Genomic DNA, 26,619 nt, shown 5'->3' with positions numbered 1-26,619 from the left:
CCCCCCCCCCCCCTTTTTTAAGTGTCTAAATATTCTTTGAAAATATATATGGATAAGTTTACTCCATTCCAGTTAAGTTTATGAACAGAATCAGTCCAGTGTTTAAGATCTATTTATGTGAATTATATAATCCGTGTTTTTTCAGCTGCACATCTAAAATGACAGCAATTCTTTCTGCCTCTGATTTCTGAGAGAGTAGCTTTTACTGCTTTACTCCATAGGGAGCCAGTATTCACCTGTCCTCTCCCCCCTTGAGTAAAAAAGAAAAACAAATCCTGCCTCCATCCCTTTACTGCAGTTGGGGGGGGAGAGAAAAAAAAACAATAATAAATGGCCAGTCTGTTCTGTTTGATAAACAGCAGTGTTTTCAAAAGTGAAGAAGACTGAAGTGCGACTTCAAAGTCTGTCCTTTAAGGCGTTTTCACTCTCTATACATCACATCTTTTCCAAACTCCAGGTTCACTTTAGCATTCTTTATAGATTGATAGGTGGTAACTTTTTCTGTAATTTAGGGGAGCAGTAAAGTTGGACATGGTGTTTATAAGTCTGACTCAGCAACTCTGGAGGCAAGTCAGTCTGGAAATCATCGCAACAATAAACTATTACTTACCAACCCTATATTTCCTCAGATATATGGCTTCAAAGTTTTCAGTTTTTCATCTGTCCAAACTTTCCTTTCTCTAAAATTCTTTGCAGGAGTGTGCAGGCGAACCGCTCTTCTCCCTCTTTTGTGCGATAAAGCAGCAGATGGAGAAAGGCCCCATTGACTCCATCACAGGAGAGGCCCGCTACTCGCTCAGCGAGGACAAGCTCATCAGGCAGCAGATTGACTACAAGACACTGGTATGGGGTTCACCCGCCCAGGGGTGCAAGGGCTGAAAGGGGACATTTATTAATATGCTTCCAGGTACACGAGGTGAGGAAAGAGGGTGGTTATGGGTTGTTGGTCACGAGATGAGCAACGGAACATAAAGTTGTCGTTGTCACGCTTGACACGGAGGGAGCACAGGAGTGTGACCTCACTTCCTGTCAAGACTAAAGCTGTCAAAAAAAAAAGCGGTGCTCCGAGATGAGGTGGAGGGAAAAAGATTATTCTAGTGTGTGGTCTCCACAAGCTTTTTCTGTCTGTAGAACGTTTATTCCCCATGTCTGTATGCTCTCGTCATCCTTCCACTGGGATGTATTTATCACAGCAGAGGAAACTCTCACACTCATTAGTCTTCTATCATCCTTTGTCCAGAAAAATGTGTCCTGGAAACTTGCTTCCGATTGGTCTATTACAACAGAACAGCCTCTATGTGGTTACATTATAGGTGTAGAACTACAGAAAGGGAATAATTACAGTTTAATTGAGTACCAATCCACAATGCAATCAACAGTATTAATAAACACACACAGCTCTTCTCTGAGATTAGCCATATATTAGATAAAACACCTGTGCACCAAATAAACATGATGTTTTAATCTATCAGGTCGACTTCTGCAAGTGATACTACCCAGCAAACATTTCCTTCATTTAAAAAACAATTTGTGTCATTAAGTAAAAACAAGGTGATACTTCCCCCTCAGTGCCATTTCTCTCTCTATCTCTGCTACAGGTGGTGAACTGCATCCACCCAGAGAACGAGAAGAGCCCAGAGATCCAGGTAAAGGCGTTGAACTGTGACACCATCAGCCAGGTGAAGGAGAAGATCCTGGATGCCATCTACAAGAACGTGCCACACTCCCACCGCCTTAAAGCCTCCGACATGGACCTGGGTATGAATCTGTATTACATGGAAAAAGCAGACAAACAGCCAACTTTGGAGGAGTATATTCAGTGAAATCTGTTTTTTTTTTTACAGAGCAGGGCAAATCTTAACATCTTTTACCATGACAGTCCTTATATATATTCCTGTTGTGGTAGTTGTGTGTTAAATATAGGCCTTTATAATTCTACATATTAGGGATGTATTTGATGAGAGGTCCTCAACCAGCACATCTATGTAGTTATGTTACAATATGTCCAAACATTTCTATTTGTGAATTATGCCCCATCTATATCCCCGGAGAAAACCAGGCAAAACACAGACACCCATTGATTTCCATGGTTTCCACACCCTTATGAAGTCTTCCTAGATAAAGGGAGATAGCTTTCTTTTAAACCTCGAGACACTGGACTTTCTGGCTCTCAGTCAGATGTCTGAGTTTGGTCTCTCTACTCCCTAAACTTTTCATCGATCCCCTCTCTTGTCGACTAGCATCTGAGTTACATGATTGATCAGCTGATCAATTCAGATGCCTTCCTTTTATTTTTGTGTCTTTCTTTCCCTTTCTTTTCGCTTCTTTGCTTCGTGCTTAGAATAGGATCTGCAAGAACGTCTTGTTGGGCCCTTTTACGCCGTTTATGACTGGCACGGGCAGCTGTTTAAGATTTATGTTCCTCTATGTGTATAAATGTCTTTCTGGAGTTGTACAATTACATCTAACTTTGGTTTGATATATTTGCAAATTCATTTAAAGATCTCTGAAAATAGAGGGTGCAATAATCAGACTTCTCTTCATCTATCGATCACAGGGCTTTGAACCCCTCTCATGTGTGTACAATACAAGTACTCACACATGCATGCTTTGAGAGTAACAATAATATCAAGGAGTGTTTGTCAGCCGATACCTCAGACTGTCTGTGCACCATGGGCCTGCTTTTTATGTTTTTTTTTTACTGCCAGATGGATTTTCTTAGCCCCTGTTGTGTGTTTGTAATAGCATATTTATAACCAAACCTGGACCTAAGATGGGCTGAGTGCATACCATGGGGAATCTCCCTGTGTGATTGCTAAGTGAAGAGATTGCTTTAGCCTTTTGACGGCATTTCTTGATAAAATTGTTTTATGGCCCCCTTTGGGCAGGATGTGTTGTTCTATTATTGTTTTATTATGAAAGGGAATTGGAAATCCTCAGTTAGACGGCCAGTCGCTCTGTGTGTTTGTGATTGTGTGTGAGAGAGAGAATACAGCTCACAAGAGAACATGAGTATGGAATTAAATATTTTTTATTGCTCTATTTTCAGGGTGTTTTTGACATGATGTACATTATGGGATTTCTTTTAATAATGAGTCCATAAACAGAGAACATCTTTGACAAATATGTCCATCCCCATATAAGTTTATTTATTTGCAAGAGCTGCTCCATGTATACAGGTTAAAGCAGTGGTTCTCCAGATCTCTGACACACACTGACACACACACACACACACACACACGCACGCACGCACGCACGCACGCACGCACGCACGCACACACACACACACACACACACACACACACACACACACACACACACACACACACACACACACACACACACACACACACACACACACACACACACACACACACACAGACAGACTGATATCACCAGCTGATAAGGATAATGGGATTGTGGCAGGCCTGTCCTGAGACAGATTGGCTTCGAGTTTTGTAATCCCAGATATTGTTTTTAATTCCCCACTGCTGCAATCCAGCTACCTCCGCAGGGTTTCAGAGAATAAAGAAGCTAGGTCCAATGTGTGCGTGTGTGTGTGTGTGTGTGTGTGCCTGTAGTAAATGTGTGTCATGCATCTCTGTGGAGTACAACAGTCACCTTCAGCCTTTCTCTTCACCATCAGCTTTCTTACAATCCCTAAGGCCTCTGTTGCTTTGGTTGCGTGCGAGTCTACCCTATTCATCCACACACACTCACACTGTTCTTTCCTTCAGAGTAGGGACCGCTGGATTTGGGAATCAGAGTATTCTCAGTTTACTCTGCTTCCACCAAGTTTATTCTTTTATTTATTCCTTTCCTTTTCCCCCCTCATTTCTTCATTTGTTTACTGAGCCTCAACTGGAGACGGTGCTCATTTGCATCTTTATGAGAAGATGTACTGTATAGACATAAACAACAGGAGAATCTTTATTTCCTGCAGATTTCTCAGATGCTAACGCAATTCTGGTCGATCCTCCGAAGACTGGGCCTCATCATGCACCACAGTGATTGCCGCTTTGTTTTGCTGTTTGTGATCGGAATAGGAGATGACAGTGGCCAACTCAAGTGGGAGGCACAGCAAGGAGCACAGGCACAATAATGTATTCATAAAGCCCAGGATGTCTGCAGAAAGAAAAGAGGAATCATGTGCTTGTTTGTTTTGGAGATGGCTTTCCATTTTCACTTATGATAATGTTTCTGGGGTATTGTCAGATGTTTCTTTCACAGCTTTTGTTCAGTTTTTGTGCTGAGCTGGCACAGTCTTGGGACGCCTGGTGCGTTTTGTATGTAGCATAGATGTTATTTAGTTGTAAGGTCATGTAAATCGATCAAACAGCAAAAGAGAAGGAGAGTTAAAAGGGAGTGTGTCGTTCTCACGAAACGTTGAATGGCTGATTTCAGTTAACTCACCTGATGTTTCCCGTTAGTGTGTCTTTTCTCTTTTCATTTAATATCACTTTGATTTTCTCTTACACCAATACTTTTAAAGATTCTGTTTTCTCCAATTTTTGACTCTAAGCTTTCCATGACAACATTAATTGATTGTACTGAAGAGAGAAGAAAAACTAATTGATAATGATTCTTATAGAATATTTGGCCCTTCTCTCCTGTTGTTGATGGACTTTTAAAAATGATAAAAAAAACTATGTTTAAAATTACAAACTATTTGTATGTTATTTGGAGAATAAGGTTGCTACACATGAAGTCTTACATGATGTACATTGATTTTTTTCGTTTGCGCCTACAGAATGGCGTCAGGGTCGAGGACAGCGCATGATCCTGCAGGATGAAGACGTCACCACTAAGATTGAAGGGGATTGGAAGAGACTGAACATGCTGGCCCATTATCAGGTACGCCTGAACATATACTGATACACTAATGCAACCAGCTATAGAAAGTTATTCCTTGTGTGTGGAGAGAGCTTGAGATTAAATCTGATATACTGGAAAGGTTGACCATTTGAATACAAATTGTCATTGTACATTTCATGTACTAAAAGTGAAAAGAACAACTTCAGGTCTGAATAAACATAAACATACCAACAAGCTTTAACATTTGCAAGTATGCATAAAATTCAAAGACAATCTCACTCAGGTCAAACAAATAAAAGCAGGTGTGTTCCTCATAATCCAACCACAATGAGACTGGATGGAAAAAGAGGCACACTTTGTCAACATGGAGTTAATAATTAGAGCAGCTAAGCAGCCACTGTCCCCTCTGAGGGAAGTTTGCATGGTGCCAAAATTAAATGTCAGCATCAGCAAGTGTCAACAGGCCTTGAGTAGGAGGTGCGGGTGGAATGGATTAGGGAGCTGATTTGAATCTGAGATAAGATAATGAAGACAGAAGTTAATTCATTTTTCAGGGCCGGGGAATATGGGCACCTTCTCCTTGACAGGCGGAAACGAGGAGAGAAAACGCTCGCATCCACTCAAATTTGTCAGGAAGAGGGAGGGAGGGGACAACAAATACACCCAGACCTCAGTCAAGGGCATTTGCGTCTCTGTGTTTCTAACAAAATTTAACTGAAATGTTGTGACTTTAGATGGTAAAGGTTAAATCAATTATTCATTCTGTTGAAGATCTTGTCGCTTTACTAATCAAATCCGCTGATGCACTCCATTTATTGATGGAAACCCAGATGTGCTTCATATTTTCTGGTAAGATGTGCATCAGACTGACATCAGAGTGTCTTCTGCCCTCTATGAGGCTAATATGAACAACCAGACATGCTGAATAGAATCATGGTCTCTCCTTTATGAAACTAATCTGGTTTGATTTGCCACCAGCCAAGCTCACCCACTCACCCTGCCTTCACTTACAGCTCAACTGTTTGCTTCACAAACTCAGTAAAAAGTTGGATATCTTTATTAGTGAAACATCATATGGTATCTACAAGCAAAAGAAAAATGGCATTTTCCATATCAGATCTTTCTTTCCATTAATGACAGACTTATCTCCTCCTCCTCCTCCTCCTCTCTTTCAGGAAATCGTGCTCTGCTTTCTGCCTTATCCGCTCAAACAAATGTTATTTCCCAAAATGCCATCCCTCCTTTTCATTTTGTTCCATTATGCTCTGCTCATTTTAAATCCATTCAACATAAGAGCAGTGATCGGGCATGCTTAAGAGTGAAGGAGAGTCAGGGGGGCGGGGGGGGAGCTCCCCACAAAGGAATAACAAAATCTGCCCTGTGGGCGTCCTGCTTACGATAATATAAACATATTATGCACAAGGAGCAGATTGAGTGACTGTGTTAAATAATGATATAATCTTAATAAGACCTCAGCTTACAATCACACAAAAACACACAAAAAGGCCCCTGGTCCTTATTCCCTGTCCCGTCCGCCCGCTCCAAGATAGAGATCACTTCAATTAACCCTGCCTTTCCCTCCAACATGGGCAACCAGATTATGCAGAATAGGGCTATATTGCTATGTGTAGGTTTGTGTGTGTGCGTGTGTGTGTGTGTGACAGAGTACCTCCCAATGGTTCTAATTGAATCTTGTTTGGCTGACTAGGGAAGGAGGAGCCCACGATGGACTTATTCAGTTTCACACACTTACACGTAGAGCCACACAGACGCACACTCTGCTTGACTCTTCACACGTACATAGCCGACCCTAGAGGAAAGATATTATTGAATAGAGACCATGGGACGTCCCCTTTCACACAGGCCTGTCTGATGCTCGGCTAAACTTGCCCTCCCCCTGTCACTCATCATATGTATGTGTGGGCTGAATGGAGCACATAAGGGTAATAAGATATTCTGTTTATCCAAATGAAACCAAAATAGATGGAGGGGAATATAGAAAATGACACCATCACAGTGATCTATGGCTTTTCAGATTGGTTGTGTTCGAAATCTACAAAAATGCAAAAAACAATATGTCTACAAATTGCACGTGATTGAACAGAAATTTGCATAAAACATGTATTTGTGTCTTTCAGGTGCCTGATAATGCAGTAATGGCCTTGGTTCCCAAGCAAGTCACAGCCTACAATTCAGTGAACAACTCTACTGTGTCCCGAACTTCTGCCAGCAAATATGGTAAGCCAAAGTGTTTCTTTACTTCTTAAAGTTTCAGTTTGTGTGTCAGAGCGTCTCTTTTCCCAGCACACCTAAGAAAACACACACTGGTAAAAACAATTATAATAACAAAATAAAATAAACATAATAAACATGAGAAAGGCAAACAGCCCACAGATATAATAAAAATAAAAAATCAATGTTAGAGAAGGGTGAACAGGTAGGAAGTAATCCACAGGGCTCTGCATGACAACACTGACAGACCTCAAAAGACAAGACACAATTTAAAGTAGTTGAAAGGATTTCTCAAACATAAAAAGAAACCAAATAGACTTTTCCTCGTGTTGTTCTGGCCTCTTGAGACTCCAAAGTGCTTCCATGTGCCAGTGTTTTTTTGCCTGTCCGTCTGCTCTGCGTCTCCTTCAACCACAGAAACCATCAAGTTAGTCTCTGATCAAAGGGCCGGCCTCACTGGCCGCACATACTTCAGACACATCAAATGTGGTTCCACATTATTAGCATCGCCTCATCTCCATACGGTCTCACCTCGCCCGCTCCAAATTAGACCAGATAGGACAAGGTGAGTGGCGCTATATACAAGGGAGGGAGGAGGCTGTGAATATCTCCCTCCACCATTTTTCTGAAAAGAATTGACTTCAAACGCAAGCGTGATTCACTTCACAACCGGCGTGGTGCTCCAGAGTGACTTTGAACTCTTTCTGAGTACAATGGCCAAATAGTGAAGAAAGAGACGAGGCTGAATTTCTAATAGCTACTGATGAGGAGGGGGGGGGGGGGGGGGGGGGGGGGGAGCAGAGCAGAGAGGAAATAAAAAGTTATGGAAAAAGTACAAAGATTAAGACAAACACTGTGTAACGTGTTGAGTCAGACACTGAAAGAAGAGACCTTTAAGTCTTTTGATGTAATGTTTCCATCAGAAGCCAAAAGAAGAAAAAAAATTCAGACAAAAAAAAAACACCTCCTTTGTGTGGAGGATCAGAATAGAATCCAACCAGAAATCTCTCCCCTGTGTATCCCTGACTCTTCATCACCCTCAGCTCTCAAACTTTTGAATGAATAATTAACAAAACATAAGCAACCCTCTCTCTCTCTCTCTCTCTTTCTCGCTCTCTCTCTCTGTCTGTAAAAACTGACTCACATCCTCCTGCACCCACACAACGTCAAAACTAGCACAGTTAGTGTCACAACTGTTCACTGTCCCTGAAATGTAAATTCTATCAGCTCTGGAGAGAATAATTAACACAGGTTTTATAACAAAAGATTTAAAAAGTTAAACATGTCATTGACATTCGACACACTCACACACACTGTGTGATGTCTCCAGCTGTCTCTTTCCCCCTGAACTCTCTCCTTTGTACACTCCTCCCTCTTTTCTCTCTGAACAGATTGATTTCTGTCAGGGTGAGAAAAAAATGTCTCTCTCACAAAATCTCACCCGTTGATCAATGTTTTTTCACACTGTGTAAACATTCATTGAGCCATGTGTTTGGAAATGTCATTACCCCTGTGGCCATTGGGTGGCCATACATATTTCATCTCCTGTGACACCTGTTCAATTTTTTGTCAGCTGGTGACGCCATGTCTCGTCTCTGGGAGAAGACAGCATGAAAAATTAAGCATGCACACTTTCTGAAAGTTTCATGTCCAATCTCACACTCCTGTAAATTGGAAACCACAAGCCAAAACACTGTCATTTGTAGCTGACATGTAGGTTGTTGAAGTGGCTGACTCTTATTTTTAGTCTTTTCAGTTTCCATGCTTTTTTTCTCAGCCTTCTTTTCTTCTTGTTTGCAACATACTCTGCTTTGATAAAGGTTCAGACGTGGTTTGTTCATTCTCAGTGTCCTCTCTGTGATTCTCTCTACAAAATATAGCTTTTTATTTTAGCATACAGCCTATATGTTTATGGGACACATTCTAGTTATATCATGGAAAGAAATAATAAGAAAAACTGAAAAAACTGAACTGAATCTAGAAGAAAAATCCCAATTTGACAGTTTTTTTCTGACCTTTAGTTTTTCATCAGTTATATCAGTATTATATGAACTAACACATGTTGTGGAATGCCGTCATTCACAGAGAACATGATCAAGTACACTGGCAGCCCCGACAGCCTGCGTTCCCGTACTCCCATGATCACCCCTGACCTGGAGAGCGGGGTCAAAGTCTGGCACCTGGTGAAGAACCACGAACATGGAGACCAGAAGGAGGGCGACCGTGGCAGCAAGATGGTCTCTGAGATCTACCTGACACGACTTCTGGCCACAAAGGTAAGACAATGTTTAGGTTTGTTTCTATATCGGCTCTCGCTCATTTTGTCTGCTCATTTATTGATCGAGCCAAATTGCATTTATTTGAGTGCGTGCCAACAAGTGCATTTTGAACTACTATCCATGGCGATATTTCTTTCTTAAATCGGTTCAGAAGGTGATTAGAAAATGATTAGAGAAAGGTTAAAAGGTCAGTTTAATCTGCAACCTGTGTTAACATGACTCAGAAGTGCCTCACTTTATTTGAATATTCTTGTTTACTTTGGATGAGTCATCTCAGTGGAAAAGATTATTCTAATGTATTCCTCTATCCCCTCAGGTGAAAAAGAGAAAATAGATATTTCTGTTTGTTTTCTCTCTGCTGTTGCGTTGATGCGGCAGCATATCAAAAAGAGAAAGAAGAAAGCACCCATGAGTTAGTGAAGGTGTTTCTGTAATGAAAAAAAAAGATCAGGCAAAAATAGAAATGGCTTTAAAATGAGTCTCTTTGAATGTAGCGTGTTACAATGGCCTCCAAAGAGCAGTTAATTTGGTTTGGAGGGAAATGTGACTTTGATCCAACAGCTGAATGCAAATTTCTAAATCGACCTAAACGCACCACCTTTCTCTCTTTTTCCCCATCACGACGTCCACAATATCAGACACAGACAGCAGCATGCAGGGAAGGTAAAGAAAAAAGAGAGGCAACAATCTGTTCAGGCTGTCATTCTTGGCTAAAGAATATTTGAGTTTGTTTTTTGATGATCCCCTGCCGGCTTCTGTTAAATAGTCAGAATGAAGAACACAGACTCAATTCTGTGCCAATACATGCCATAAACACATTAAAGACATTGAGAGTAAAAATAAAATAATTACATTTCCTACTCTGATTTGCATGCCTCGTATGCTACATAAGCACCCAATTAATCAATCAATCAACATGTATGAGTGATACATGTTTGACCAAGATGTCTAAGTAAGTACCTCCAGATAATATATAGAAATTGTTTGTCTCTTTTCATCAATTAGTCAGTAGTTGTCATTTTTCAATTCTGCTCGGAACAATAACCACAAGTGTCAATAACAGCAGGAGTGTCAGTAAGAGAGGTTAAAAGAGATCTAGGTTCCAAAGCAATAGCTGATGTTTAAGCTACTTACCTAATGATCATACCAGAACATGTAAGGAAGAGAAGAAGAAAATCCTCCTAATACACTAAACTATAACTTTTATAATGTAGAGCAAGATCGTCAAATCTTCTTTTGAAAGGAACATTACCTTCCAATAAGAAATATACATCTCCAGACTAAACTCGAGTGAGGTTGAATGTCACTCGAGATTGGAGGATACGTAGTAAAACACAGACATTCATCCAGATTGTGCTGTTGTGTGATCAATTAAAGCAGGTAATTGAATTAGTGAAGACAACAGTGCAATTAAAGTAAGACGGAGTCTGTGAATTAGAAATCATTAAACACATAAAATAGTTTCTGATGTAGAGTATGCAATGCAAAAAACCTGAAGTACTTCTTCTGTCCACTTGAGTCTTGCTGCAAAAGCCAAGGAATCCCCATTAGCCCCCCACATTAAACTGAAGCCATTCTTTCAGCAGAAATAAACAGAGCCGGATACAACAGAGACTAGGTCAATGTTTTAACCAGTATATGGGAAGGATCAGCTGTGACACATACTGTAGAGCCCTCCAAACACCTCCACACGCGCACAAGTCCCCTCTTGGCCCTCATGAGCCGCTCTATTTCCCACCATTATCCCATTCCAGAGAGCAGGAAGGGGGCTCCTGACTGCAGACAGCACATCATCTTTCCAGATGGATTGTTTTTGTGGAATAACCAGTTTATCTTGGCTGCCCATCTCTCTTGGTGAGGAATGATTGGGCAGACAGGCAGTATAATTGACTGCGTTTGGCTTTCACCTTGCCAATAAATACTTCTCCCTGGCAACGCCGCTGACGTCTCTTATATTAGCTCCGTCAGTGTCAGCCTGACTGAGTGTGGGTACGGGGTGAGCTCTTGTGTGGACAGTGGAGGGGCACAGGGAAGGATTGCCTTCTCAGTTCACACTTCCATCCTCAAGAGTGTGTGTGTTTCCATCTCTATTTTACTCTTTTGTCCCAAACATTCTGATTGTTTGCTTTCCTCTCATTCCTATATGGAGGCAGATAGCATTAGGTTTTGATTTCTACACACACACATATAAACTAATGTGGACCTTCACTCCAACGGCACGTGGGCTTGATTTAGAGATATGTGATTCCACCCTTCGTTGAAAAATGATAAGGGAATGTGGGCCACATTAGAATTAGAGCTGTGATTGTTGGACTAACAGGATTCTCTCCTCCCACTCTCTCCTACTTCTCTTGACTTTCTGATTCGGTCACCCGCTCCAGCCCAAATTGGATTTTTATTTGCCAGTGCCTGTACACACCTCATCTGCCACACTCAATGGCCTCTTCTCCTGATAGGAAACCTCTGTCGTTTCATTTCCATCCCTCGCCCTCGCCTTCTCTCCCGTGCATCCCATCAGCTCATTCTTTACAAGAGGATTAGATTCTCTCACTCTGTCTCTCCTCTCTCTTCTCCTCCTCCTCCTTAAAATCGCCAACATTAAATCAAATTAGGGTCAATGGTGCAGTGTGGGAGCTAATCCGGCAGCACAAAGAGGCTTAGGAGATGCGCCTCCTGTTCCCAGATATTATTAAAAGTCAGCTGTGAAATAACAATTTCCTCCATCAAAGCTGCAAGCAGATTTAAAGGCCAGGTCTGCAAGATAGGAGTCAGACACATAAACATCGAAGCAAGGGACAAAGTGACACGTTGCACAAATCATAAACTCTCACAGGGGAATGTCTACACAAGTTAATGACCATCTTTCTGTCGACATTATGCCCTGGAATGTAGCAAAATGTGTTAGACAATCGTATTCCCTGGTTCCTGGTGTGCCATGCAATATAGACACTGGCTTGACATTCTCACTCCTGAAGACATTTCATATTTTTGTACATTTTCAAATTCAATACAAGCTACTATTATTATAAATGTTGTAATGTTTCCCTTGAATTTCCAATGTAGAAGTGGGAACAAAAACGGAAGGAACACATTTCCAGAAGTTTAGAGCAACATGTTTAAAGCTTCATGTACTGAGTGTCGACTAGTAACCACCTGAAAATGTGATTTCAAAAACCTTGTTAATGACTTTATATTATCTATTTTCTCTCTCTCTCTCTCTCTCTCCTCTGTAGGGTACGTTACAGAAGTTTGTGGATGACCTGTTTGAGACTATTTTCAGCACAGCCCATCGAGGCAGCGCCCTGCCATTGGCCATCAAATACATGTTTGACTTCCTGGACGAGCAGGCCGACAAACACAACATCCACGACCCGCATGTCCGACACACATGGAAGAGCAACTGGTGAGTTAAGCACTTTAAACATCTGAATCTTTTCAAACACAAAGACTAACATACACTGAAAGACATTAGATGCCATGCTTATAGACACATACAGTATAAACTGAGGTTACTTGGATCTTAGACAGGCACTAAATTAATGTCATTATTTTTACACCAGTGAGGTGCTATTATATCATTCATGGCCTTTTTCTATGCTGTTGTTTGATGCACTGCAGACCTAATCAGTACATTTCGCTACATTTCGCATGGCATTGCCCTGGTATTACCAAGTGTCAGTGCCAAGCTTCACCACATGCCTCTTCCCTTCCTAATATCCATTAACCACAGGGGCGTGTAATCTTCATTAAAGCCAACCACAAGGGGCTAATCCAATTGGCTGCCAAGACTCTCCTTCTATTATCACGAATAACTGGGCCAAAAAACGCCTGTCACTGTGGAAACCTCCATGGTGACAAATGTATGCTCCCAGGTGGAAGGAAGTCCACCTCGAAATTAATACCAACTGATTAATTTACACCAGACTGACCTCTTGTGAGTCCACGTTAAGAGGTTGGCAGGGGTTAAATAGGCAGAAGAGCACCAGAATGTAGTGAGGGGGGAACTGAAAAGGTGGAGAAAGGGAAGTGAACTCAGTGGGAGTTAAATGCACACTAATATCTCATTAGCCTCCTGGCCTCTGCCAAGATCCCAGCATGCATCACTCAGAGCAAGGCCCATGGGTACCATGGAGATTGGAGGATAAAATTGATGTGTATCAAGGGACAAATAGAGAGGTGGAGGGAAAGAATGGGTTTGGTGAAGCTAAAGAAGGGAGTAAATGTTATTTACTTTATACGGTGGTCTAAATTTTGATCCTTTTTTCGGGATGTTATCAGTGTGTGTTAAGTGTTTTCTGAGAACAACGGGCCTCTCTTAAATTAGAGTTTTAATGGAATGAACTCTCACTAGAGGGCTGTGAATGAATAGCTATTTATCATAACACACCATCACAAAATTCCACTCAGATTGCACACAGTGTCCGATGCCACCACACATATCTTCTCTGACATATGTCTTCTAGCTTCTCACTTTGTGGAGTGAACCGTCACCTCTAATCGTCCAAAAGAGTGCAATCGTAGCTGCACCAATCGCCTTGGTTTGTCTGGCAGTAGAGAATTATAATGTCTGTTTCCCCTTCACACCTACCAGGATCATTTTCATCATGCATGTCATTAATTTCAAACCATCACAGCAGCCAGAGCCCCGACATGCAAATGTTTGCACCACATTCCTCAAGTGTTTCCTTACCATAAGAACCACTCTGTGCAGCGTCTGTGGTAGCCATTATGCTCGCTAATCCCTCCGCCTGCAGCAATGCAGGACCTTTTAATTATTAATATTATTATTCATAATAATAATAATAATAATGATAACTTTATTATATAGCACTTTTAAAACAGATGTTTACAAAGTGCTTTGACAAACAAATGAAAGGTTTTTGTATCATGTTGTCATCATGTAGTACTATAATAGCTGATAGACAATAGTTGTAAGCCGTCAGACCGGTGCATTACATTTCATTTTGACACTGAAGACCTGAAAAGACATGATTTAGGATTTATTCCATTCCAGGAATGATCTGCAACTACTTACAATCCAGAGTGATCAGGACAAAACAGTCTAGTGATGGCGTCAACACTTCACCCACCCTATTTGACTTAAGTTTCCTTTGGCGTTTATCATGCTATATTTCTAGTAAAGTTTTGTCTCTGATATTTAATAACTGAATATTTGGTTAAACTGTAAGTTGTCTCTTCTTAGTGTGACAGAGTTGTGATGTGTATTTGTATGTGTGTACAGTAACTGTGTGCATGCATGAGTCACTGGCTGCTAGAGCATCTCCAGATGGTATCTTTTGGATTAGCTGCAGAGTGTCAGTGTCTCCTCTCATCCTCCCTCCTCTGTATTTGGTGTGTGTGTGTTTCTGTGTGTATGTGTGTGTGTCTCTGTCTGCACCGTGTGTCTTGATGGGACGCAACAGACAGAATTTTAATTATTGCGCAAAACTGGCACACACTTCCTCTTTTCTGCATGCAAATAAGCACCTCTCTGCTGTCATATTGCAGTCTCAGCCTTCTCTCAATGTAAATAGTAGCAGTAGGACATTTAGGGTACAGCTAGTTGTGTTATTAACAGAAAGTTTCTCATTTATTTTAAGCCTTTTTCAGGGCAAACTGGTTATTCACTAGTGGATCGCAACTTGCCCTTCACTTTAAAGGTTGTGCATTTTCACCTACTGAGGTGCTGTTGGAACAATGCCCGGCCAGGTCACCTTTAGAAAGCTCTTAATTCAAATCAATTCGCTGCATGAAAAAAGGTCAGGCTTGGGTTGTTCCCTGTCTGTGCTGTAATCCCTAGAATGGGATGCCCTGAACCAAAACATCTGTGACCCTTTTGCTTGCCAATGGCACACAACTTCATTAGGCAGACATCCCACAACTGCAGCTTCTGAGGTTCTGTGTGCCAGAGGTGTCCGTCAGTGACAACTGCAATAGACTTGCTACTGGGGACCGGGGGGAGACTTTGTTCATATAGAATTGATAATGTATCTTTGTATCTTGCTGTTGTTGTTTTCATTTGCACTAACAGTGCCTGATGATGTATTTAGCACAAAGCCTGGTAAACTAAAGAGAGCTTGTGGTTGTTTTGCTGCTCGAAAATTACGAAGGTTTGTAAATACTGGTTGTTAATCTTTCCTTCTTGGGGGAGATAAGGATTAGCAGAGTTGATTTAAAATGGGATAACCCTCCCTTAGAGCAAATACCCATTTAGCCAAGTATTATATGAACTTCACATTGGAGTAGTAGGTAAACTATTTCACTATGGACCACACTTTGCATTTCTAAATCAATGGACAGAGCGTTGTTTTTTTTAATAAAAGGGCTTTTTCCAACCCCTGCAGAGTAATTTCTCTAGGATCACAGATGCCCTTGATCTTGGCAGCTGATATTTAACCTAATCCCTGACCAAAGGACTGATTATGGCTGTCCTTTAGATTCCTGATACTACTCATCGTGTGTTAACTGGGGGGGGGGGAGGGGGTAAAATAAGTAAAATGAAGAGTGATTATGGTTATTATTTTCGATGCACACAATCCTGTGGGGAAAGTCATTATTGTATTGCCCCATTTGGTTGTAGCACATGCGGCTGGGGCAGATTGTCAACAATCAAGGCGACACAGCAGTGGTGTTAATATCCCTTTGATCCCTGCACCTAATCCAACTAGATTCTTTGCTTTGATTAATTTTCAAGTCATAATGCAGAGGTTTTCCACCCCCCCCCCCCCAGTCCAAATCCTCTTTTGTTAGATTGTACATCTGAATGGCTTTGTGGGTGGCTCTGCTTGGATAAATGCTCAGTGAGATGGTAGGGAAGCAGCGATGGTATTTCAATGATTGCATTTCATTCCTTTTTTTATGCTCTTTGATATTGTGCCACACAGACACACTGTAGAATGTGTTACTGTTAGATTTTATTCAACATCAGCTAAAAGCATATAGAATAGTAAAGATATAAGATCCAAGTAACACTCAGCTCTTTCTTAGTACCACCTGAGCCCTTTCACTGTAACACACAGATAAAGCCATCCCTATACCTATTCATTTTGGCAGAAACAAGCCAGCAAATAAACAGACTTGTATATTTTTATTATTCTGGACAGGCACAAAATAGGACCCACTTGCACAAACAAGGCAATATGAACTGTGTCACTGTGCGGCCCCCAGTGACGACCCTGAACACTGCTGGAAAAAATGAGAGCCAGCCACCACCTGGTTCTAAAGATAAAGGTTTTATTGAATTGAGCACACACATCAAATAGAGCACATCGGCAACAGCAGGGCCTGTGTACTCACTTTGCAAAGTGAATGAATCCTCATCCCCCTTCTGGCTCTTAATATGCTCACATCTAGTGCCTGACTGGCTGTAGCAAACATAAAAATGGCATTCAGGGACTTAATCTCAGAGCAGTTCAACTGGACACAGGCTGTTGTTTTACTTACACTCTTTGTTCCTCCGTCTGCATGGCTATTTGAGCTTACGTAACTGAGATGGAGACGAACAAACAGTGCAAAAGCAATCTGCAGGGCAGAGGACCAAACACAGCACGATATATAGAAAGAAGCATAAAATGTCATTACTCATTTTGTGACCACTTTGTTTTCAATGGATGACTTTTGTCTACAGGTTGCAGTATAGACAAAGTTAAATAAAAGTAAAAGTAAGAAACCATACAGATAAGCATTAGTCATTATTGTTGGAGAATGATTAGTTCTACTTTAAAATCTATTCAAATGGAGATTTGTTGCAGCACATCAACATACCATTGTTTGACAGTGGATATGTTCCAATGCCAGTTCTCCTGACAACATCAGGACTTGAGTATTGGCACATCCTGAATACCCCTCTAATACTTCTTTGACTAACAAAATAAAATAGAAATGGTGAGAACCCGTCTGATAACACCACGCAGTTGCTGTTTATTATTGTTACATGTTCATTGACCTGAAATTATTGATTTTTTGTTATGGTGGACAAATTGGCTATGGTATTGAATTGATGCACTAACTGGCATATTCTCCCAAAGCCAGATATTCCCTTTTAGACAGTCCTAGAGCAACACTATGTGACAGCCATGTTTAAGTAATGAACTTGTAAACTCACTGTGTAGTTCTGTTTTTCATCTCTGTGCAGCCTACCTCTGCGTTTCTGGGTGAATGTGATCAAGAACCCCCAGTTTGTGTTTGACATACACAAGAGCAGCATCACGGACGCCTGTCTGTCTGTGGTGGCCCAGACCTTCATGGACTCCTGCTCCACCTCAGAACACCGCCTTGGGAAGGACTCGCCCTCCAACAAGCTGCTTTATGCCAAGGACATACCTAGCTACAAGAGCTGGGTGGAGAGGTAAGCTGTTTATAAAATGTACTGTACACATGTTCACACACACTGGAACAGGGGCAGGACTAGACCCTCAGTGCAGAGGGGGCGGTGCATTCATGAGGGGCCCTTCCGATAAAGCCTAGTTTTAAAATTCAAAGCAGTAAAACTGTATCCTATCATTAAATCAGATTGTCACTTGTTAGGCTTATACAGCATGTGCCTAAATGAACAAACACTGATGGTTCTGTGTCAGGCCAGTATTGAACAACAGTAAAAGAAATAGGTTGCTCGTCACAACATTTTCAGCACCAAGGACAGCGCATGCCACTTTCAATGTAAAGATCGAGAAGCATCACAGCTAATGAACATTGAGCATAAAACAGACACAGCAGCACAAATCACTTAAAATACTTTTTAAACAGACAGTCTGCACCACAGATAGTATCACAGTCAACTGCTAATATGCAGTAAACAGACATTTGATACACTATGGCACTGTGATCTATGGGCTAGGGAACACAGAGGTAATGAATCCCAGCATTCAGGGCTTGAGATCTACATACCAGAGGAGAAGTGTGAGAGAGGCAGCAGGTAATTTTGTAAATGAGAGTTTTATTACATTTATTTGTCAGCAGATTAGCAAAGAGATCTTTCATAAAATATGTAGCGTGAAGCAGTCTGAGTGTCTATCTAGCTTCGTTAACAGGCAAGCTTCAGTACGAGAATATTTCTGTGAAGTTTAATTGGTGGAACCAATAAAGCAGCTACAGACTCCAGACCCCACTCTTTAGTCCTATGAGAGTCTTTTAACATCTAAGATCTCATAAAAACAAATAGGTGTTAGCATCCGCATCCTTCATACATGAACATTATTGGATATTGTGAGCAGGAAAGTTATCAGTGGGGAATACAGTAGCCGCTCCTGAAGGCAGCCTATATTTGCCTCCTTCAAGTCACACAGACTCAGGACTGTAGTGTTTTTTTAGAGGATTGCTTTATGTGCTGTAAAAGAAGCCTCCCAATGTCCTGTAGAGTAGAAAAATGCCCGCAGTAGAACTTGTTCAGTTGGAGAAACCACTGTAATGTAGTAATGACTGATGTCGAGTGGATCTGGTGCTTCCTCACTCTGCTGTCCAACTGTGATTAAGTAAGGGTCATGTTAGGTGAAGGCCTTTAAAAGCAGAATCCACCAGCTATGAAAGAAAACTGCATAGGAATAAAATAGAGAAAATGAGCAGTGTAGAGGTAGAGAAGAGACGTCCTTGTGCGTCTCCTTCATGCGTCAGCTTAATTGTAAAGACAGGACGTCCTTACCTTGTGAGAAAGCTAATGGGAATCTGTGTCACAGTAAAGAAATCACTGCTGCATGGTTGCTGCTTCTCTAGAGGTGGTAAAGAGTTGGAGGATGTGTAGATATTTTAAAAGGTTTTAATATGCAGCTTCAGCAGTTTTAGTTATTTTCATGCAGTTGGGCAGAGCTGTTTTATCCCACAGAGCTTTGTTCTTGCTGCAGTATGTTGTGTTATTAATTTGAGGCTGTAAAGGGAAACAAGCTCGTGAGACATTGACACTTGTGTTGAATTAGATATGGGAGTTGACACATCCATCACAGCTGTCATTGCATTATTTGTTTGCAAGAGTGCTTGCATCTTGAGCAGTACTTGTGCTAATGTTACATTTTATGGAGATGGCTCATGATGCAGATCTAAGAGCATCGAAGTAAAAATGGTTAAATGTTTTCTGTGGACAGCTTGCTCTTAAAACACTGTTAGTATAAAGCAGTAGCTAACAGAAATATTAATATGTTTTGGTGGTATCAATGAAAGAAAGACATTATTGCCCCCCAAACATTTCAGTGGAACAACTCATGAAAATGTTTGGTCGATATGTGTTCTAAACGGGAATATAAATTACCTTAAAACCTGTTCCCAAAGACAAACTTGACAAATCATTGACAGAATGGATGCTTTTACCTTATTTTACACCTAGTCTGCATACAGTACATATGCATGCCTTGAAGCCTAACAAGTTGCAAGTTGTGCTGCAGGTTTACATTAATGATTGAGCGTTAGTTAAGCTATTTCCTTCTATTTACTTTATCTTTAAGAAAATAGCATGACTTTGTTACATACAAACTTTTTTCTAAAACAAGCACACCTGGCCTCCAGACTCTCCCTAAAACTGCCCTCTGGCTCTGAACAGGTGTTGAAATGTGTGTGTGACCTTTGTGCAAAGGCCATATGCAACACCCACCTGCCTTTGCTCAGTTTGCTCTGAAGACTTGCTTCCTGGCAAATGCATCTCTCCCTCACACATGCCCAGAGTTATCCAGCCAAACACCCTGCCTGTCCTCGTGCGGCTGCGGCTACAGGAATTTAATATGTAAATAACCTGCTTTAATTAACATAGTTGATGGGGCAACACAGCTGCTGCTGACAGTGACTGATTACTCTTACTTTAATGCTGTGTGTCTATTTGTTCTGTTGTGCTGTTCAAGGTTGGAATTGAAGACCAGTTAGTGTCTACTATGACTCCATATCACTCATGTTACCGTGCAGCACACTTGTTGCCTCTTTGCTACATGCATTCATTTCATATCCTCAAAGACCTGCTGTAAACTACTGCAAGGAATAATGAGCTCTAAGGGACAGCAGCCGCATTATCTACACTAAAACACAACAACTGCTCTGTTCTGTTTCTCATAGCATTACATTGTTTTCTTACAATGCGCCCTACAGTAAACATGTGTTAATGCTTTGTTTTACCCCCCTTTGTCATTTAACAGGTACTACTCAGACATTAGCAAGATGCAAGCGATCAGTGACCAGGACATGAATGCCTACTTGGCAGAACAGTCACGGATGCACATGAACGAGTTCAACAGCATGAGCTCTCTTAGTGAGATTTACTCCTACGTGGGCAAATACACTGAGGAGGTATGTAATACCCACACTTACACTTTGACGTTTTGTCTCTAACATCTCTATCTAAGAGTTTTTAGAAGTTAACTTAGACCCTCTGAAGCTAAAAGAATACTCTACTGAAAATGCCTCTCGTGTAATTGACATGTATTTAAAGCCAACACCATCCACCAATCAGGTTCTTAGCCTGTAAGCCACGTTATGCCATCTTTAAATTACATAAACATACATGACAATAACAAAGACAATAATTGATATGTGAGTTAAAGTGTTAGTACACAAATAGTCAGTAAAATAGTAACATTTAGTGTATTTATAAATAGGTTTAATACAAATTAATAGAGCTAATGGACTTGAGCTTATATAGCACTTTTTGGTTGAGAGGCGACGACTCTACCAACTGAGCCACAGCCGCCCAATAATTTTAATGGAAATGTAATACATGCAAACGTTAATATTGCTTCTTAATTATACTCCTAGTATTATCCATTTATGAAAGTGGCTTAAATCTGACATTAAAAGATCAGATTCCATGGGACTTGTGGTGTTCATATAGGAGCAACAAAATCAGAGTGTGAATGCAGTCTTTGAGTAGTTAACACAGAACCTGATTTGAAAGTACAGACTGCAGTTCTGTTTCACTAAGTCGTGTGTGTGTGTTTGCCTCCCCGTTCTGCCGGCAGATTGTGTGCTCACTGGAGCAGGATGACGGAGCCAGGAAACAGAGGCTGGCCTTCAAGCTGGAGCAGGTGGTGGCCTTCATGAGTCTGGAGAGCTGAGGACCGCACTTCCCAGGGCGCACTGGGAAGAGACCCCATCAGAAACCGAGCCGTGCCTGAGCGAATACCTGTCCCCATCTTTTTCATCATGTGACTTCCTCCCTCCGCCTTTTGAGGATGATGACTTCTTCCTTGACCTTTTTTCTGCTTCCTCTTCCCTGAAAGATATTTTGTGTTCCTCATCCACTCTGCTGCATAGACTAGTTTACCTTAATTCATCTGAGGGGTGGTTCAAGCTGTGGTCGGTGTCTCCTTCAGTGCAATGCAGGAGATCCTTCAGCTTCACCACAGGGAGAGCTCCGAGGGGTGACTGCTTGAAAGCAGCCATATTGGCAAACTTCAGTCCCCCTGCTGGAAGAATAGAGGGGAAAAACATTTTTATGTTGCCTTCAAGAATTTACACTGATAGGTAATTCTTTCAAAACCACGATGCTGGTGTCCATTTTATTGAGAACTGTTTTAAAAATAGGATAGATCAAGTAAAACCATCTCTAGAGTCCTCTTTATTGTAGTTCTATATTCAATATACGGAATCAAAAGGAAACATCAAAAATGATGACTGCAAGCCAAATGAACACCTCTGAAGAAAATTGATGCAAGGATGGTTTGCCAAGTTTACACTGTACCTACAAGCAAAGCATACATATCTGCGGAAATTTGGGGCGAGTCCAGGCAAACCCAGAATGTTCTTGTGTTCTTTAAATGTAGCTGGAGTTGTATTTAAGAAAAAAGACTGATGGGGGAAGGGAAGGTTTAGTGCTTCTCTGAACTTTTCCTTTATTCAAACATGACTGACACTAAAACTTTACAAGCCAGAGCATCCCCCAATCTATACCCCTTTGCAACATTCGCACATCTTCCCTGCCCAGCTTACATTTACTTCAATGAAAATGCTCATGATTTCTGCTTCCCTCTGGCTTATGTGGCTATTGCAAAATTTACCTGTTAGACAAAAACCAGGAGGGCCTCGACCCAAAGTGGATCCTCTGTAAGAAGCACACAACCAACTCTGGAAAACAGCGTTCTGACTGCTCATCCAAACAACCGGAGCAGTCTTTGTCTGGCTCTTTCCTCTACTAATCTTGGCCGCCTCTGCGACGGTCTATCAAAGCACACACTCACCCTCACAGATACACACATGATCAGCAGCTGCCTAAGATCCTGACTGCCCAGATATTTTCAGCAAAAGAAGAGCTGTCTGAAACGTACTGGGTAGGAACTGCCTGATCATTAAAAACAAGAAGAAAGATTTAATGCAGTGCAGCCAGAGATGGCTGACTGCTCCCTAAAGGGGTCTGTTGTGAGAGTAGCACTTCTTTCCCAGGATGTTCTTATTTAAAGACTTTTGTGTGGAGAAATCAAACACGATGGACTAAGTCGGTCAGCCAAAAACCAAAGGAGCTTGGAATTTTCAAAACAGTGAAAAATGTATTTGTAAAGTGCCACTGAGGAACGTACAAAAAGGATTATGTAAAAGACGACCACTTCTAGGAGAAAGAAAACATATTGTGACTGGAAGTTTAAGAAACCTGTGTGATTTTTCTGACCTCAGTGTGTCGAGGAGAGAGGCTCTGTGGGCGAGGTGATCCTATCCTCTTTCTCTTTCCATCGTCCCGAGTCTCTCCGGCTCTTGGCACACCGTTCACCCTCGTGTCCGGCTCCTGACTTGCCAGTTTTTCTTTCTGTTTTGCACAAGCGTTGGAGATGGTAGCTAGTTGCATACGGCAAAACCCCAACTTTTGAGTGTGTAACTGTTGAGGCGCTCTTGTCTGTATTAGTGTAGTTGTCCTCAGTGGCGGCAGAGGGCGGCCTTCTCCAAGCCTCAAAAAAAAAAAAAAGGAGACAAAAGAAAATTTCTGATAAAGCGGAGCAGGACAAGAAGTGAGCATTATGGCAGGATAAACAGCTAACAATAGACATTCAAAGTAGATACAACTTGTTGGAGAGAGCGACTGAAAGAGAGATGATGGAGGCGCCCTCCGTACCTTTTGACCTCTGCCCTTTCTTTTGCCTTGACAACGTGCCCCATGTGGTGATGTGAATGTGTGAAGACCGCCCTAGGTCCACCTTGGGTCCTTTATTGGCTTTTTAAGCGCATGTAAAACGTAAAAAAATTAAGAAACTTATTTAAAAAAAAGTGAAAAATAAGAAAATTAAGCCTTGCAATGATGATGTGGATGTGTTCTTTTATCTTTCTTTTGCTTGGAAGAATCGAGATGGAAAAAGTGGATTGTTCATGTAATAAAAACTATAACATCGTTTAAGGTGGAACCTTTATCAGTTTAGACCCTTCTGCAGAACCTCATGTCCATGGTTTTTGTCAAGTGTTAGATGCTTAAGAAAACAGATACTATATACCCTTGCATGTTGACCTACTTGGATGGTATGAAATGGAACTGCCTTGCTCAAAGATATTTATATACTTCTACTAGGGTCTTTAGAATTACAATTAACAAACAAACTGTTCAATTAAGATTATGGATGTCACAATTAAACAACATGGACTGTTTTTTTAATTTCATACCAAGGTATTGTGTCTCCTCTGTGGGTTTAGTTTCGGTACATTTTAGAAGTCTTTGCTGCTACTACATCTTGTTTAGAGAGTTTCAAATGCATCACATCATATAATCAATATATTTCCTTCATATTTCTTCCCCTCATTATAACATCATCAGTTGAACTCAAAACAGTGCCCAAATAGCTAAAGATGACCACAATCCATGACAAAAAAACATGTTTTTCTACAAAGGTTTGTTTCATTAAAGCTAGCATGCTTTGTTTTCTCATTCAGAAAACAATGTAAACAAGTCTTTTACATTACAAATCAACAAATCTTGAACCAGAGAGGCACATAAAGCTTGTTAGTAGACATGTTTAAGACTGAGTTTGGCAAGTGACTGTTTTTTTCTTAGCCTTTAAGTCAGTTGTATGTGAGATATCCAAGTCGTTGTCCATTACTTCCTATCTGCAGCTTAATGAATGTCTGTTGTTGCTACCTTGAGGGGTACATTCACAAGGTGTTAGCTGGACATGATTTTCTGTAAACATATCAAACTTATACATATCTGTGATTGGAAAATGAGGGGGAAAAGGATTGATATAGTAACTGTGGAGACACAGTTGGCATTAATATTATATAACAAACAACTCTAGACAATTGTTAAGAACCTCTTTCATTCATGTAGCCAATGTAAACTCGGTCTAGAAACCCAAAGCTTCCCCTCACAGCCCTGTGTTCATAAATAAAACAAGGTGAGAGTCCTGGACTGTCATTGTGAATCTGCCCCCAAGGTGTAACATCTTGTCTTTCATTTCTCCTCGCCCTGTCCCATCTCCTGCAACACAGGCTCTCTGCAAGTAGCCACCTTGTTGCCAAGAGCATAGATAAAGTTTCCACCTTCAAACGTTTTTTAGGAACTAAAAATGTCCTCCTAGCTCAGTGTTATAGCAGGTGTTACAGAAACAAGCTAGAAAAGACTTTTACTAGACCATATTTGAAAGATAAAGAGTATCTTATTGAGAGATAAAAACGAACCTGGGGGATATAAGGCGAGCTTCTCTAACTTTGTTATAATTAATTGTATACCTGTGTATGTAAATATAATGCATTCCTATTTTGCAGTCAAGAACAAAATACTATTTGTAATATAGAATAAACTTTATTATGAAACCAAGCATTTCATGGTTGTTGTTTGTTTGTGTCGTTCTTCAGACCACTGTCTTGTTTGAGGACAACTGACCACAGCTAACTTTGAATAATTTATGACAATCAAAGTTTAATCTGAATATCATACGGTTTTGAATCTCAATTCTTATGGTCCAGATTTAAACTTTGACATGCCCCTTATCCCAGAGGGAAACGGCCTCCTTCAGGATACACACTTGATAAATATTCAAAAATTCAGTCAACCTCAAAGCCCTCTTCACCGGCTAACTGTTGGTAGAGATATACAGCCTTCAGAGCAAAGTCAACACAAGTCCAATCAGAATTTAGTTTTACAAATCTTATAGAAGTATCAGTCACACATGCTCTATACTTCCAGAGTTGGAGATCAACAAAGAACAATAGCTCTGAATGTAAAAGGCATTGTCACATAAAGACTACACTGTGTCACATAGCTCTCTCTGTTGACAGGTGTTCCTCAGTCAGACTGGGTGTTCAGGGATTTGGAGGCCAGCTCAGGTCTCCCACTGTCTGGTTCAAGACAGTAAAAACAAAATAAAGAGTAGAATTCATTAAGAAGAGGAATAACTGTTGTACTCCAAGAAATCTACTCAGGCTTTGTACAGTTGACTGAAAGCATGTCAGCACACACAAGAACAAACACTGCACTGCATATGAAAGTAAGACAAAACCTCAACCAAGAAAAGAAAATCCTGATTTTATGAGACACAATGGCCCGAATCATTTTTGACTTAAGTACCCAAATGATTTAACTTGTAGTTTTATCCAACTAATTCAAAGTCTATGGCCTGATTTTCCACAGTGCCACCGGGGAAGATAAAGAAACCAACGGCTGGGATACATTTTGCACAGAGGAAGTCATGCTCGGAGTGATCACACTGAATAGTCCAATTCTGAATAGGAGTAGCTGAAATAGTAAATCTCTAATTAATATGAAAACAAAAAGTCACACTGTCTGTACATTTCTAGGAGACGGACAGAGGCACACAGACTGTAGGGCGTCCGTTTCAGCCAAAAAACATTTTCAACAGAGTGGTAGTTTACAGAGCATCCCTACAAGCTGGAGCTACAAATCAACAACAAGTCACCAAACAATTGAGAACAGGGCTGATAGTAGCAGAACATGTACATATTAGATATTTCCAGCTAGATCTTTGCGTCATCATTGTGCTTCAAAACTAAAGCTTTTCCAACCTAAATTAAATCTTTCAAGAAAACCTCCCTTCTTTTTAAAAAGGGGTGATTAAAGAAACATTATCAGATTCAAAAAAAGATCAAAGTAGGTTGTACAGGTGTTCAATCAAGGTCTTCATCACGTTAACATTTTCCAAATTGGATAGGGAAAATGAAAAGGCTAAATCTCAAAAATCAGGTTTGTCCTACCTTTCCTCCAGCATCCTTAAGTTTTACCACACGTACAAGTAAACATGAAGTCAATCCACAGACCTTATTTATATCATAAAGATGCAGGTTTAAATAATATTTACCGCTAAAATATTCAAGTAACAGCAACATTGGTCAGACCTATGAGCGTTTACTTTTAAACACCACTAAAGAACACAAAAGAGGAAGTCCCGGGCCTCTA

At 40.9% G+C, this 26,619-nt stretch overlaps 1 protein-coding gene across 1 annotated transcript in view; it reads left to right on the top strand.

Annotated features, from left to right (window-relative positions):
* The window catches only part of plxna4 (plexin A4), a 208,183-nt gene extending 183,160 nt beyond the window's left edge, over positions 1 to 25,023 (top strand). Inside the window, exons 24-32 of the mRNA XM_020652671.3 lie at positions 697 to 843; positions 1,599 to 1,758; positions 4,751 to 4,854; positions 6,954 to 7,053; positions 9,133 to 9,323; positions 12,560 to 12,729; positions 17,461 to 17,673; positions 20,435 to 20,585; positions 21,254 to 25,023. Of these exons, the coding sequence (XP_020508327.2) occupies positions 697 to 843; positions 1,599 to 1,758; positions 4,751 to 4,854; positions 6,954 to 7,053; positions 9,133 to 9,323; positions 12,560 to 12,729; positions 17,461 to 17,673; positions 20,435 to 20,585; positions 21,254 to 21,349 (1,332 nt within the window). The 3' untranslated portion in view covers positions 21,350 to 25,023. The remainder of the gene's footprint in view (positions 1 to 696; positions 844 to 1,598; positions 1,759 to 4,750; positions 4,855 to 6,953; positions 7,054 to 9,132; positions 9,324 to 12,559; positions 12,730 to 17,460; positions 17,674 to 20,434; positions 20,586 to 21,253) is intronic.
* Positions 25,024 to 26,619: the final 1,596 nt, after the last annotated feature.

This window comes from Labrus bergylta, chromosome 23 (assembly GCF_963930695.1).
Source record: "Labrus bergylta chromosome 23, fLabBer1.1, whole genome shotgun sequence".
Classification (NCBI taxonomy): domain Eukaryota; kingdom Metazoa; phylum Chordata; class Actinopteri; order Labriformes; family Labridae; genus Labrus; species Labrus bergylta.
Note: the sequence above shows the minus strand (reverse complement) of the source record. Positions and strands in the feature narration are given on the sequence as shown.